This window comes from Salvelinus sp. IW2-2015, linkage group LG8 (genome assembly GCF_002910315.2).
Source record: "Salvelinus sp. IW2-2015 linkage group LG8, ASM291031v2, whole genome shotgun sequence".
In the NCBI taxonomy this organism is placed as follows: Eukaryota; Metazoa; Chordata; class Actinopteri; order Salmoniformes; family Salmonidae; genus Salvelinus; species Salvelinus sp. IW2-2015.
The window spans coordinates 33,734,037-33,749,337 of NC_036848.1; the positions used below are offsets into that span (position 1 = coordinate 33,734,037).

A 15,301-nucleotide genomic window follows, 5' to 3' on the forward strand; every position below is an offset into this window, starting at 1 on the left:
CATTCACCAATTAGCTGAATTGAAGACCATCCTTCATGACTGTAMTTAACAACAAAGTTGGTTCAAACTGATCAGGGAATCAGTAAAATGACACTCTCCACTTCAGCTCAGTGAGGGACCAAATCCTGTCTATAATGGTTCTTTAATATGGAGGTGTGATCTGCATTCCAAGTTTATAAGTGAGGTGTAAGGCCTTGCAGATGATGGAGTCTCAGTTTGGCAGTATGGCGTAGGGGTGTGAGAGCTATGCTAACTGGGTGAACCTCAAGCAATGTCCAAATGCTATTAATACCAGTGGGATCAGCCAGGCAGTATTTGTAGTCACTGGTACTTGGAGCCGAGTACACTTGGCTTTTTGTTTTGACACGGACACCCACCTTAGTCGCTGTCCTGCAGTCTGGATTCAAGGCTTTAGTCTCTCCCTACCTTGTGGTCTAAGTGGACGTACTGTAAAGTTAATTCATTGACTGTCTGCAGAGTTGTTTCAGTGTTGGATTGATCTTCCTTGGATTGAACTTTTAGTAGGTTACCTCTACCAGAAGTTTATGCCTGTTTATTTTCTATGCTTTGTTTGCAATACTCTGGGTGGTTTCTTCAAAGTCAGGATTTCTACCTTGAGGGTTGTAATTGCTGGACTCTGAACTCAACACACGCAGAGGACTCTGAGAAAGCGTATTTGGACTGCGATTACATGCGGACAAAATRTGAAGATCTGGCTAATTCACCAATCTTCCACACCCAGATAACGCTATATTCGAATCCTCGAAATGTGAACTGGAAATGGCGCCTTAACTCCACTTTCGAGAAAGAACTCTTACAGATGCTGTGTAGAAAGTGTTGGTGAAGCAACAGATCAATAACTGTGTCCCGCAAGGCATATACTTCCGTTCTATTGACCATATTATTGACTATTATCAGAGGGCTCCAATTGATTGATTGCTTTTCACTACTTGGTCAGACCAAGGTGTGGACAAGATGCGTGAGTTGATCTTACCTATCCCAGTGCGGAAAGAGAGGGAGCGCCAGAACAGTCTCCCGGCTCCCTCCCCGCCATTGTCATTACTTATCACCTCCTACTCCATCCAGACTTCTAAGAAGTTTCCCTTTTTCCACTTCAAAAAATGTAGATATGAAGCAGAAAATGCCTTCTTCTGCAACCTGAAGCTGTTGGACTTCAACATAATTGACACGTTGGGGGTCGGAGGCTTCGGACGTGTGGAGCTGGTAGGATGTTTAAATAAAGTATGTACTGTTTGTCTGTATGTACTATATGTTTTATAACGTCTTTGTCTCTTTGTACACTGTTTCACTCCCAATCCCAATGTCTTGGCATACTGTATCAACTGGGTAGACTGAATAGTCAAGGTTGCCCATGGATGATAATGTCAGTTTTTCCATGGTGGTAAAATTGCTAGGAGGTCCTCAAGAGTGAACACGATTACTGTAGTCGAGTGATTTCATTTTCTATGGAAGGTAATTAGATGCAGACATCGTTGAATCATCGAATAGCTTCTTTTTGGAGCTCTACATTTCCAGACAGTTCTTGAGACACGTCCTATTTCATTATAAACCATTGGCAGGGAATAAAGCGCAAAGAGATCTTGAACTGAATTGGGAGATCTAGGACAGGAAGGATCCGTGGTCTTCTTGTCCTGTAACGGAGCAGTCTCAGGTCAGGTAGCAAGAATGTCTTTGGGCTATTTGAAGTAACTTTCCACTATGAGGGCAGAAGAGGTAATGGAGCCCTGCCATGTGACCCACAGTGTTACATAGCATAGGAGTTCTCTGAAACTTTCCAACTTCAGTCTGCTTGTAGTACAGGCCTAATAGAATTGTGAGATTAACTACACCAAATCTTGGCCCAGACTTCAACTATGTCTAGTTGTAACATTGATTGATTTATAATTACACACAAAACACACTCATGATTTATATTTTGAATGAATATAGAAAAAACTTTTGACTCATTGTACAGGTAACTGCCAAAATAAAGGAAACGCCAACATAAAGCACTGTGCCACCATGAGCTGCCAGAACACCCCCTTATGCTCATTTGAACCCCCTCTACAAAGTCACTGAGATATCTTCTTCTAGCCATAGTATCCAAAATAATGGGCAACTGGCCATTTTTATACATGACCCTAAGCATGATGGGATGTTAATTGCTTAATTAACTCAGGAACCACATCTGTGTGGAAGCACCTGCTTTCAATATAATTTGTATCCCTCATTTACTCAAGTGTTTCCTTTATTTTGGCAGCTATCTGTATATTGCAATGCACAATTTGAATTTTGTCAATAAAAATGAATATACACTTAAACTGACACATAAAAGACTCGAAAGCATGTAAACAGATAGACAGAGCAAGTGAGGGTTGATCAAGTGAGTGCTAGAATGGAGCAATGCGGACCAGTGGGGTCTCAGAGTTGCGGCAAAGGAAAAGCCCAGCAGCTTGGCCTAAAGAGGAATCCCCTGCCCTGTCCTATTTTCGGCACTGCGGCATCCTCAGTAAAAACAAGTGGCCTTTCGCCTGCCTCCAGTCATCGTGTTCACTGTAGTGCAATCCATTGCTAGACATCCCGGGGATTAAATGACCCTGGGAATGTAGGTGCTTCCTGAGATAGGCAATGTGAAGAATGTCTGCTCCCAGTCATACTATTTTCAGGTCCTCCGGAGTTACGAATAGACCCATGACTCATCTGCTATTACTGGGTCCCAGAACAAGTGTTAAAAATGGCTCAACTAAGACTTGATCTGCACAGCCAGGACATGTTTACAACTTCGCTTTTAGTGGTCGTTGACCTTGAGATGCTGTATATCTTGCGTCGTCTGTGTCCTGCAGGTGCAGCTAAAAAGCGATGAGATCAAAACTTTTGCGATGAAGATCCTGAAGAAGAGGCACATCGTGGACACTCGGCAACAGGAGCACATCCGCTCCGAGAAGCAGATCATGCAGGAGGCCCACTCAGACTTCATTGTCAGGTAGCTACATACAGTGCCTTCAGAAAGTATTCACACCCATTGACTTTGTCCACARTTGCTTGTGTTACAGCCTGACTTAAAAATAGATTAAATTGAGATTTTGTGTCACTTGCCTACACACAATACATAATGTCAAAGTGGCATGATGTTTTTGGATATTTATTTTTTCTAAATAATGTTCAGGAGAATAGATTTGGGTAACAAGTCACATAATAAGTTGCATGCACTCACTGTGTGTGCAATTATAGTGTTTAACATGATTTTTGAATGACAACATAATCTCTGTACCCCACACATACAGTTCCTCAATCAAGGAGTGTATTTCAAAGACAGATTCAACCACAAAGATCAGGGGAGGTTTTCGCATGGTGGTGACTGCATGATGTTGTAMGTATGCTTGTCATCAGCAGGGACTCAAGTTTTTGGGGGATAAAAATAAAACCGTATAAAGCTAAGCACAGACAAAATCCTAGAGGATAACTTGTTTCAGTCTGCTTTCCACAAGACCCTGGGAGACAAATTTACCTTTCAGCAGGACAATAACCTAAAACGTGCTGTCACGTGCTGAATAAAACAGGTGTAGACTTTACTGTGAAATGCTTAATCACATGCCCTTTCCCAACAATACAGATTTAAAAAGTATGAAAAATGTATACAAATTTGCAAATAAGAAAAACTAAAGGCAATAGTAACACAAAAACATTATGATAACAAGGCTACATACAAGGATTACCGGTACCGAGTCAATGTGCAGGGGTATGAGGTAGTTGAGGTAATACAGTATGTACGTGTACTGTAAGTAGGTGTAAAAGTGACTAGGCAATCAGGATAGATAATAATGTGTGTGTGTGTGTGTGTGAGTGTGCATAAAATGTCAGTGCAAAAAATTTGCACCAATGTAAATAGTCTGGGTAACCATTTCATTAACTTTCTTCAGCAGTCTTATGGCTTTGGGGTATAACTGTCCAGGAGCCTTCTGGTCCCAGACTTGGCGCTCCGGTACCACTGGCCATGCAGAAGCAGAGAGAACAGTCTATGACTTGGGTGGCTGGAGTCTTTGACAATTTGTGTTTGTAGGACCTTTCTCTGACACCACCTGGTATAGAGGTCTTGGATGGCAGGGAGCTTGCCCCCAGTGATGCACTGGGCCGTACGCGTTACCCTCTGTAGCGCCTCTGTAGTTGCCATACCAAGCGGTGATGCAGCCATTCAAGCTCTCAATGGTGCAACTGTAAAACCTTTTGAGGATCTGAGGGCTCATGCCAAATTTTTTCAGTCTCCGGAGGGGGAAGAGGCATTGTCATACCCTCTTAATGACTGTGTTGGTGTGTTTGGACCATGATAGGTCCTTAGTGATGTGGACACAGAGGGAACTTGAAGCTCTCGACCCACTCCACTACATCCCGTCAATGTGAATATTAAATAGAATAATGTGTAAATATTGTACACTCCAGGGGTGCAAAGCTCTTAGAGACTTACCCAGAAATACTCACAGCTGTAATCTCTGCCAAAGGTGATTCTAACATGTATTGCCTCAGGGGTTTGAATACTTATGTAAACGAGATATTTCTGTATTTCATGTTCAATACATTTGCAAAAATGTTCACTTTATAATTATGGGGTATTGTGTGTATCAAAAAAAGGTATTCAGGCTGTAACAACAAAACGTGGAATAAGTCAAGGGGTATGAATACTTTCTGAAGATATGCATACTTTTGGAAGGCACTGTATATGTAGAGATGTCAGATACTAGCTAGATGTAGAGATATCTCAGCCAGGTGTCTCTACTGATATCTCTTCCGATAGACTACTTCATTATCCTCAAGAAAAGGACGCAATTTACAGTTGACATGTTCTTGATGTGTGTTTCAGGCTGTATCGGACATTCAAAGATGCCAAATATCTTTACATGTTGATGGAGGCTTGCCTTGGGGGAGAGCTCTGGACCATACTTAGGGACAGGTATGGGAAATGCATCTCTCAACCAATTAACTTTCAAATGATACCATGTTGCCTTGCTTTCCCCTGCCTTCATCATTTTAACTTGCGTGAATATTGTCTTCAACATTGCAGAGGTTCATTTGAAGACTCGACCACGCGGTTCTACACAGCCTGTGTGGTGGAGGCCTTTGCTTACCTACATTCCAAAGGGATCATCTACAGGGATCTCAAACCCGAGAACCTCATTCTGGATCACAGAGGCTATGCCAAGCTGGTGAGTGGACAGAGACCTGAGGACACCTTCACACCTGTAGTATAATAATATGGCTCAAGACCCACAGCAGCTGRGGGAAAGGTGTTCAGTCAATGAGATCTCATTGGCGCTCCTGTCTTTTCACAGGTGGACTTTGGCTTTGCCAAGAAGATTGGGTTTGGGAAAAAGACGTGGACTTTCTGCGGGACCCCGGAGTACGTGGCACCTGAGATCATCCTGAACAAGGGGCACGACATCTCCGCTGACTACTGGTCATTGGGAATCCTCATGTACGAACTCCTGACTGGAAGGTGAGGGAGGAAGTTTGTGGATATGGCTGTAGGAGGTTTTATTGTATATCCAATAGAATAAGTGACTGGGATCAGAAGGAATGCCTGCTCTGTCTCTCATACCTGTAACTCCACCCACATCTAGATGTAGGGTTAAATTACCACATATTTGTTTTAAATGAATGCTCCTGCTTCTTTTTCAGCCCACCATTCTCAGGGCCAGATCCAATGAAGACGTACAATATAATTCTGAGAGGAATCGACATGATTGAATTTCCAAAGAAGATTACCAAAAATGCTGCCAATTTGATTAAGAAACTATGCAGGGACAATCCTTCGGAAAGACTTGGAAACTTGAAAAATGGAGTCAAAGATATCCAAAAGCACAAGTAAGTCAATTAAGTACTTTACCCTGCCTGGCTAATGGCCATGATTGCACTTTAGACCAAAAAAAACAACAGGAAAGATAACTCTGTTTTCAAAGATAACTCTGTTTTCAAAGATAACTCTGTTTTCAAAGATAACTCTGTTTCTCTCTTTGAATCTCAGATGGTTTGAAGGCTTTAACTGGGAGGGGTTGAGGAAAGGAACCCTGACTCCTCCAATCATCCCTGATGTAAGTCAAAATATGCATCATTTTAAAATAGCAGGCCAGTGTAGGCTTAATTTTCAATATTAAAGCGTGACATGCCATTAATCCAGCCCCTCCTCCTCTTCTCTATTAGCTCTCGTCGTCAACTGACACAAGCAACTTTGACAGTTTCCCAGAGGACAACGATGACCCTCCTCCAGATGACATGTCTGGCTGGGATACTGATTTTTAACGCCACCCTCCATGTGTAGTAGCCTCTCCAGTAGCTCCCTAGTCCTGCCTCATAATTGAATTTCTGGGGATGCCTTTCAAGGGTTTGGCAGCAGAGAACAGCGAGACAGACAGTTGATGATGCTGTGAACGGACAGTGACAGTGAATGGGGCAGTCGTACCGCTTTGGGTCACCAAGATGCCTTCACCAATGTTGCTCCACTCTCCTCCGAGGTGGCATTGGGACTAACGTTTTAGAACGACAAAAGTCCTCTTCAGTCTCTCACCATCATCGTCAACCATGCCCCCCATTGGATCCCCTCATGGAGAGGTTTTTGATTTATTTTTGTCACACGTGTATATTTAGGTTTATGTATTTGTTGTGGCTGTTAGCACTTACAATACCAGTGTTTTCAGTGATTACTTGTGATACTGAGTGGATTGGGACTGAGAGGGAGAGATTCCTGCTCACTGTTGTAGCGTTTATGGACCACGATTCCAACGGGGGGGGGGGGGTTGTTGACTCTTTTCAACACTTGTCATCAATATTCAAAATGTTATTTTTTACAAGTTCCTTTGTATCATATTATACATTTGGATGTTACACATGATTACAGCACATAAAGGTGATATATTGTCTATTATGCATACTGTATTCCATTGGGGAAAAAACACACATACACACACACGCCACTTTCAATTACACACATGTAATTACACAATTTATAAGCGCAAAGTTGTTTGATTGATAAAAACTACTTTGGCCTTCCCTTCACCTTTCAGATCTTTTCTAAAGCTCTACAGTGTTAAGAAATTGCAAGGACATATTGGACTTTTCAATGTATTAACATGTAGTTATTTACTAAAGGTCACATGCAGCTGTTTTTTTATTTCAATATCAAATCATTTCTGGGTAACAATGAAGTACCTTACTCTGGTTGTTTTAAATTAAAATTGTAAAAAAATGATAAAAATAGCTTCTTAGCAAAGCGCACATTCTCAAGCAAGAATTTAGCTAGGACTGTCTGGGAGTGGTCTGAGTGGGGAGGGGAAAACTGAAAACTAGGAGAAAGGTTTGGGAGAAAGGTTTGTAACTGTCTTATTGGTCTATTAACTAAATTACCACCTAGTGATGTCACCAGGCAGGCCAAAACTCCATCCCACCAGAACAGGCTGAAATTTCAGCCGATATTTTCAAACAGCTCATACACTAACAGGGCATTATCGTCATTTTCACAATTTCACAGTATTATTCCAACCTAATAGTGCGGAAATGTATATTTAAAAAAGGTGGTGGGTGGGGGGGGTTCTACTAAGCTATATGGAATTGTTTTAAGGAGGTCACACCAAGGATCATTTAGCTATTTGATTTAGAATTTTAAGACCCATTGCAGTATATAAAAAAATTTGAATCATTGATTAAACATTTTATTTGGCCTTACTGCTATTAGCCCATACAAACGCATTGAATAACAGATTCAGTACAGGAACAACAGATAGTCCCCCGCAAAAAAATTCAAAAGGAAGTTTGTTCTGAAGTGTCTATCCTATATTTGAGAGATATGAGAGATCTGGAAATATACAATAATTCTTCTTTAAACGTGTATTTAACCCCTTATTTTTGGCACTAAACAGTCTCCATAAACACAGTACTTCCATTATTATTATTCGTTTTTTTTTTTACTGGTACCGGGGACCTTCAGACAAGTCTTGTGAGTCCTGTGGGCATCCTAGAGAAAAACAATTGACATGTTRGTGAGAGTCTCATATTTTCATAGAGGGGTTATAATAGTTTGCAGGCCAAACCATTCGGACCCTACAGACCGATTTTGTGAGTAGACCGATTTTTGGGATGTCTCATGGTCTGACAAACACAGCTCTAGCTCTGTGACCTTTCAGCAGATGAAGTAGTGCGACATAGGCGGATGAGGTGGATTGAGACGCATCCGATGCAAAAAAAAAAKAAACAGATATCTCTAGTTTAAACATGATAGATTTTTTAATGGGGATTTTTTAATTATGCTAATTAGATTTCCCCGGGGGCTCGGACATCGACCTTCGGGGGGGCAAAGGGATGATTCAACCATTGAGTGGGGAAACAGCAAAGAACAGTGTATACCACTAGAGGGCAAACTGGTACTTGTACAAAAACAGGCTTACCAGAGAGGAACACAGCAGGGGTTTTGTCTAGAAAGGACACAGCTTTTGTCAAAATGTACTTTTCGTTGTAGGTTTAGCAGAACTTACTTGGCAGGTTAGGATAATTAACATAGCAGGTTAGTTGAATTAGGTTAAAGTTAAGAAAAGGGTTAGGGTAAGGGTTAGCTAAAAGGCTAAATAATCGACTTTTGATGTCAACTTGACAAAAGCTGTATCCCATGTAAACATCCCACAGGAGGTGATGTCAATACACTGACAATTTAAAGGGAGGCAGCAAGTGGACTTTGATACATGGCTAAATACAATCAGTCTGTCATACAGAGATTATTCTACTATTCACATGATTAATTTCCCATCAAAATGGACCTTAGAACATTAGAATTTCTAAATGAAAGGCAAGATGGCTGCTATTCTACAGGCCTCACATATATTATCATAATTTCTAACTTTTATATTGCGCTTGAAAACAAATGAATATTATTTATTTTAGGACCAGAAGTAAATATTACACATACAATATTACATTACATATGTACATCAATATTTAGTGCTGATTTAAAAAAAWATATATGTATATACAGTGGGGAGAACAAGTATTTGATACACTGCCGATTTTGCAGGTTTTCCTACTTACAAAGCATGTAGAGGTCTGTAATTTTTATCATAGGTACACTTCAACTGTGAGAGACGGAATCTAAAACAAAAATCCAGAAAATCACATTGTATGATTTTTAAGTAATTAATTTGAATTTTATTGCATGACATAAGTATTTGATACATTAGAAAAGCAGAACTTAATATTTGGTACAGAAACCTTTGTTTGCAATTACAGAGATCATACGTTTCCCGTAGTTCTTGACCAGGTTTGCACACACTGCAGCAGGGATTTTGGCCCACTCCTCCATACAGACCTTCCCCAGATCCTTCAGGTTTCGGGGCTGTCACTGGGCAATATGGACTTTCAGCTCCCTCCAAAGATTTTCTATTGGGTTCAGGTCTGGAGACTGGCTAGGCCATCTCAGACCTTGAGATGCTTCTTACGGAGCCACTCCTTGTTGCCCTGGCTGTGTGTTTCGGGTCGTTGTCATGCTGGAAGACCCAGCCACGACCCATCTTCAATGCTCTTACTGAGGGAAGGAGGTTGTTGGCCAAGATCTCGCGATACATGGCCCCATACATCCTCCCCTCAATACGGTGCAGTCGTCCTGTCCCTTTGCAGAAAAGCATCCCCAAGAATGATGTTTCCACTCCATGCTTCACGGTTGGGATGGTGTTCTTGGGGTTGTACTCATCTTCTTTCTTCTCCAAACACGGCGAGTGGACTTTAGACCAAAAAGCTCTATTTTTGTCTCATCAGACCACATGACCTTCTCCCATTCCTCCTCTGGATCATCCAGATGGTCATTGGCAAACTTCAGACGGGCCTGGACTTGCGCTGGCTTGAGCAGGGGACCTGGCGTGCGCTGCAGGATTTAAATCCATGACGGCGTAGTGTGTTACTAATGGTTTTATTTGAGACTGTGGTCCCAGCTCTCTTCAGGTCATTGACCAGGTCCTGCCGTGTAGTTCTGGGCTGATCCTCACCTTCCTCATGATCATTGATGCCCCACGAGGTGATATCTTGCATGGAGCTCCAGACTGGGGTGATTGACCGTCATCTGAACTTTCATTTTCTAATAATTGCACCAACAGTTGTTGCCTTCTCACCAAGCTGCTTACCTATTGTCCTGTAGCCCATCCCAGCCTTGTGCAGGTCTACAATTTTATCCCTGATGTCCTTACACAGCTCTCTGGTCTTGGCCATTGTGGAGAGGTTGGAGTCTGTTTGATTGAGTTTGTGGACAGTGTCTTTTATACAGGTAACGAGTTCAAACAGGTGCAGTTAATACAGGTAATGAGTGGAGAACAGGAGGGCTTCTTAAAGAAAAACTAACAGGTCTGTGAGAGCCGGAATTCTTACTGGTTGGTAGGTGATCAAATACTTATGTCATGCAATAAAATGCAAATTAATTATTTAAAAATCATACAATGTGATTTTCTGGATTTTTGTTTAGATTCCGTCTCTCACAGTTGAAGTGTACCTATGATAAAAATTACAGACCTCTACATGCTTTGTAAGTAGGAAAACTTGCAAAATCGTCAGTGTATCAAATACTTGTTCTCCCCACTGTATATATATGTGTATGTGTATATATATGTGTATATATATATATATATATGTGTATGTATGTATGTATAATATATATATATATAATATATATGTATATATATATTATATATATATATATATATGTGTGTATGTATGTATGTATGTATGTATATGTATATATATATATATATATATAATATATATATATATATATATCTATATATATTTTGTATAAATAGGTTATACTTTTATTATTTAATTTGAATATTTGGGATATGTTTTGTCAAATTAAATCTTGACATATTTTCTCAAGCTTGAATGATCTTTTCATGTTATCACCATCATCCAATGAATGACTGAAGTCGCTCACCCCAGTTCTGAACATCATCACATGGCTTTTGGCATTATTGAAAGTGCCTTAAACTCGATGGCATCCAGAAGATATCTTCAATATTTGTTTTAATGCTGCATGACAAGATCAAACTTAAACGGTCGTCATTACTTGGCTTGCTGCTTTTTTTAATGGTCCAGCTATTTATATGCCGTTTTCTTACAATAAAATGTAACTTTCAATCAATATGAAAGATGATGCTCCTTATTTGATTTGGTGAAGCTGTTCTCTGGTTACTTACTCCCTGATCTTTACTGGTATTTTGTACTGGGTCTGTAACTACAAGGCAGCTTATTTGATAGAATTACATGTTAAATACACTGTTATTACTTCCTTTGATAACCACTCTGACCACAGGAGGGAGCTTTCAGAACACCTGACCCTCCAGGCGAAAGATTACCTTATCTAACAACTATAAAGTGCATTTTCTGCCCGTTTATTATTTAAATCGAACACAAACCGGATTGTGTGTTTATTTAACACTTTAGGGACATGGGCTATTGTAGCATGAATGGATTAGGCCGCAACCAGGTATTTCAAAACGGACCTGGCATCCTACCAAATTAATTTGCTGAGTAGCGGACAATGTCTGTTTAAAACCCGCTAAAAGCCGAGCAAACGGACTGTTTGTAAAAACGCCATAGCTGCCGGAGTCTGATTAAGACATGGGGGTTCAGGACTGTTTGATCTGTCCCCATCAAAGGGGCCTTCACACAAGCTTTATTTTACACCACTGTAGGCTTTGGATGTACAATTAAAACAAAGCCTAAAGACCAACGAATCGGGATGAATGCTGCCAATTGACGTTTAATGAAGTGTATTGAACGTTTGTCTTGTGGTGGCCTATTATAGCCTAACTAACCTTTGTCAACAACATCAAAGCCATTTATTTCAGAGGCTTTGCCTAGGCTATTTGGCAAACATGCACTTTGAAACTGTTAAATCGTATTTTGTTCCTGAATACTTCACTCAATTATCTAGTTCGGTTATTTAGGCTATGGTTAAGATTTGAAAAATATTTGAATCACTTTAAAATACAACTTTAATATATTTTTTGTATTTTATTCAAACAAGCCCCTATAGTATTTTAKATATGTTGTTAATTTTCCCCTTTTTAAACTTATTTCAAATTAGATGTTTAAGGCTATTGCAAAAAAAAATATTTTAACTCTTTTTCTAATCCACTATTCCTAATTTAAGAGCAGGCTAGTTTTAAAAACTGGACAGGCTTTCTTTCATAACCCGATATCAAGCAACAGTTTTTACAATTCTCTGTACAGATGTATTGAAACGTAATTATCATGCCACAATGTTGGAATTTGCACAATAGGCTACATCATCACGAGAGGTGCTGTATGGGTAATTAGGCTGACAGCAGCTTTATCCGAGGGGAAGGGCCTACTTCTGTGTCTAATTGTTTTACAGGCTACATAAGAAATTCAGAGAGACCGATGCGAATTCTTTATCGCGGGGTGCCAATCAACCCATATTTATAAGTAATTCAGTAAACTTTTCATTCTCCACGATTTGCATATTCCCCTTTGATCCCCGCCAGTTTTTCCAATCAAGTGCATTTCAAAGTTCCTCCAGTACAATTACGGATCAAATGCCGCTAATGGGGAGTAAATGTCTTTAATGATCACCCATTAGAAAAACCATGGGGCGCCTGGGGTCAGTAAGAGCAACTATTTGCAGGGGCATTTGATGACCCCTGATAAACCTCAGTTATAAAAAGGTATAAACATGTATTAACAGTAGCCTATAGGCTTACAACGAAAAACTACTCAATATACACAATGTAGCCCCCATTATGTTCATCATCTCGAAATACTGACTTAAGTGCAACCAGTGACACCTTTATGGGATAAAATAGGCTGCAAATGTCCAGTGTTATCAATAAACCTGACCAGATGTTGTTAAGGCGCAACAAAATATGAGTCAAATGAAAGACTGTAGCTGCATAACGGTAATAGGGGTAACGTGTCCATTAGAGGAAAAATGTGTCGGTGTGTCATCTCGTGAAAAGTCATTGACAGTAATTGTACGCAAACATTTTTGACATGTTTTGGAATAGGGTTCCCGGCCAATGGGTACTTGCTGTGGGATGCATCATGAGTTGAGCCCTTTGAAATGTCATCCACCCCTTTGTTACACATAGCTGGGGGCGGGATGCAAACAACTCGGTATGTATAAATCTTGCATCAGGAATCCTAGGATTACAGTGGTAGTTTACTCCTCCTACTAGTACACCTATCTGCCCTCGAGTTGTAGGCTACTATTGCATCTTGGAATTGGTACCATTTTTTACATACAACAACCATTTCTACAATGGCAATGATGCTGCCATTCGGTTATTCCGCTGTCTTTTACATGCTGGTCGGATACTTTGATTCTGCATGCGCTGGATCCGTGCTTCTCAGCTCAAATGCCATCAAGAACATACCTTTAGTGGCGAGTCCGAGTCACCCGATAAGCGCGAGCCCTGACGACTTTTCATTTGACAGCGGGACCCAAAATATGGCAATTGATACCATACAGGTAAGCCCAGCATCAATTTGTCATAAAAGTTGACTATTTTATATTGATCAAAGTAGGCTATAGATTGTGTTGAAATTGAAGGTTTAAAAATGGACCATAGATTCCCTCCGTTAAATTGAACAGTTTACCATCAGCAATATGCCTATTATTTAAATTGGATAGTATTCTAAAAAGTTAAATGCATACATTAATCATTTACCTCTCTTCTTTCAGTCTTTGAGTTGCTCCACGGATGAGGAGTGCGGTGACCATGGTTTATGCGTTGTGTCCCGAGGCGCCTGTCTCCCGTGCAAGAGGCGCAGGAAGCGCTGTATCCGGGACACTATGTGTTGCCCGGGCAACCAGTGCAGCAATGGCGAGTAGTCTACAAGTCCCAGCTCTTTCATGTTAAATTACACCGTCAAATCTGTTCAATAGAGCCTTAGAAGATGTGTCTAAAGCCGTTCCTCACTGCTTTGAACTTTTYAAGAGAAGTGCAGTCAGTTGAATTTAAGCAATTCAACACACGTGTTGAAAGACTTAGTGTAATTTCAAGCACATCATCTCATGTTTGATCTTCTTGTTACCTTCCTAGGTGTGTGTTTACCCGGCGATCCTGACATGGTTCAGCACATCAGAATGGAGGACATAGTGCCACTCAGCAATACACAGGAGAAAAACTCTACAGTGGAACTGAACTCCAAGTTGCCCACACAAGATCTTTCACAAACCCCAAAAGGTATGTACCAAATCAGTTATGACGTTTACTGTTGTAAATGGACTCCGAGTGATATATGTCTTGTTATACACAAAGCCAACAATATGCTAATGTGGTTAACTTATTTGTTCAGGTCTGGAAGGAAAGCACTGCCTGAGGTCTTCAGATTGCACAGAGGGACTTTGCTGTGCGCGTCATTTCTGGTCCAAGATCTGCAAGCCAGTGTTGAAAGACGGTCAGGTCTGCACCAAGCACAAAAGGAAAGGCACCCAAGGTTTAGAGATATTCCAGCGGTGTGACTGTGGAGACGGTTTGTCCTGCAGAACACAGAGAGGGGAGCACAACAGCAAGGCAACTCGAAGTCTGCACACTTGCCAAAGACATTGAATCAGCAGCAATCTATGGATTTCGGTAGCCTTTCAGAAAGTCTAACTGAAGGACTGATGTGATTTCTGACAAGTGAAGTGGAAAGGAAAGAGTTTACTATTGGGAGACCGTTTTGTTTTGGTCTTCTGATTTTATCACTCAAAAATAGCAGAGTAGTTGTGATTGTTTCTCTATGGAACTTGACATATATGATTATTACGGTAAATTACTGTATTGTACATAACTTATAGATAATGGCACTTAATTATTTTTGGTCACAACTATTCGAAGAGAAGGTGCTCTCTATGCTGTTATCACATTATTGTAAATGTATTAACACTGTGATTTATACAAGTTTATATAGATTCTGATATCAATTTATATTTTTATTTGAAATAAAGAGTGTTAAAATATTTAACTGTCTTATGAAATAATTGGCACATTATTGCATCATATCAAATGTATTTATAAAGCCCTTTTTTACATCAGCCGATGTCACAAAGTGCTATAGAGAAACCTAGAGAGGAACCAGGCTCTGAGTGGTGGCCAGTCCTCTTCTGGCTGTGCCGGGTGGAGATTATAACAGTACATGGCCAAGATGGATGTTTGTAATTGCATGTAATCATTTACTAGTTTAGTGACCTACCAAGGGAAAGTGGAATTTAAATGATGCAGTCAAAGGATTGATATTGGCTGTTCCATTAGTCTGACCAATTCCAAAACATGACCTA

The 15,301-nt window shown here is 40.4% G+C and overlaps 2 protein-coding genes across 8 annotated transcripts in view; both read left to right on the forward strand.

The window, feature by feature from the left end:
- The window catches only part of prkg1b (protein kinase cGMP-dependent 1b), a 155,870-nt gene extending 147,634 nt beyond the window's left edge, over positions 1-8,236 (forward strand). For 3 of the 7 annotated variants that reach the window (XM_023993140.2, XM_023993138.2, XM_023993142.2), the window contains 8 exons: positions 1,128-1,242; positions 2,844-2,983; positions 4,856-4,945; positions 5,057-5,198; positions 5,325-5,488; positions 5,671-5,856; positions 6,017-6,083; positions 6,193-8,236. In XM_023993140.2, the coding sequence (XP_023848908.1) occupies positions 1,128-1,242; positions 2,844-2,983; positions 4,856-4,945; positions 5,057-5,198; positions 5,325-5,488; positions 5,671-5,856; positions 6,017-6,083; positions 6,193-6,291 (1,003 nt within the window). In that variant the 3' untranslated portion in view covers positions 6,292-8,236. Of the gene's footprint in view, positions 1-196; positions 980-1,127; positions 1,243-2,843; positions 2,984-4,855; positions 4,946-5,056; positions 5,199-5,324; positions 5,489-5,670; positions 5,857-6,016; positions 6,084-6,192 lie in introns of those variants that run through there. The other 4 variants (XM_023993141.2, XM_023993139.2, XM_023993144.2 and 1 more) reach the window with 3 other exon arrangements.
- Positions 8,237-13,170: 4,934 nt separating this feature from the next.
- On the forward strand, positions 13,171-14,983 carry dkk1b (dickkopf WNT signaling pathway inhibitor 1b). The gene is made up of 4 exons (XM_023991931.1): positions 13,171-13,507; positions 13,721-13,862; positions 14,082-14,225; positions 14,338-14,983. Exons 1-4 carry the CDS (start codon positions 13,298-13,300, stop codon positions 14,589-14,591), a joined length of 750 nt encoding a protein of 249 aa, XP_023847699.1. The 5' UTR covers positions 13,171-13,297; the 3' UTR covers positions 14,592-14,983.
- Positions 14,984-15,301: the final 318 nt, after the last annotated feature.

Excerpts from the sequence above, each read along its gene's own strand:
- dkk1b (XM_023991931.1), top strand. The coding sequence starts at position 13,298 with ATGGCAATGATGCTGCCATTCGGTTATTCCGCTGTCTTTTACATGCTG. Across the intron at positions 13,508-13,720 it reads TGGCAATTGATACCATACAG|TCTTTGAGTTGCTCCACGGA; the intron begins GTAAGCCCAGCA and ends CTCTTCTTTCAG. Across the intron at positions 14,226-14,337 it reads TCTTTCACAAACCCCAAAAG|GTCTGGAAGGAAAGCACTGC; the intron begins GTATGTACCAAA and ends TTATTTGTTCAG.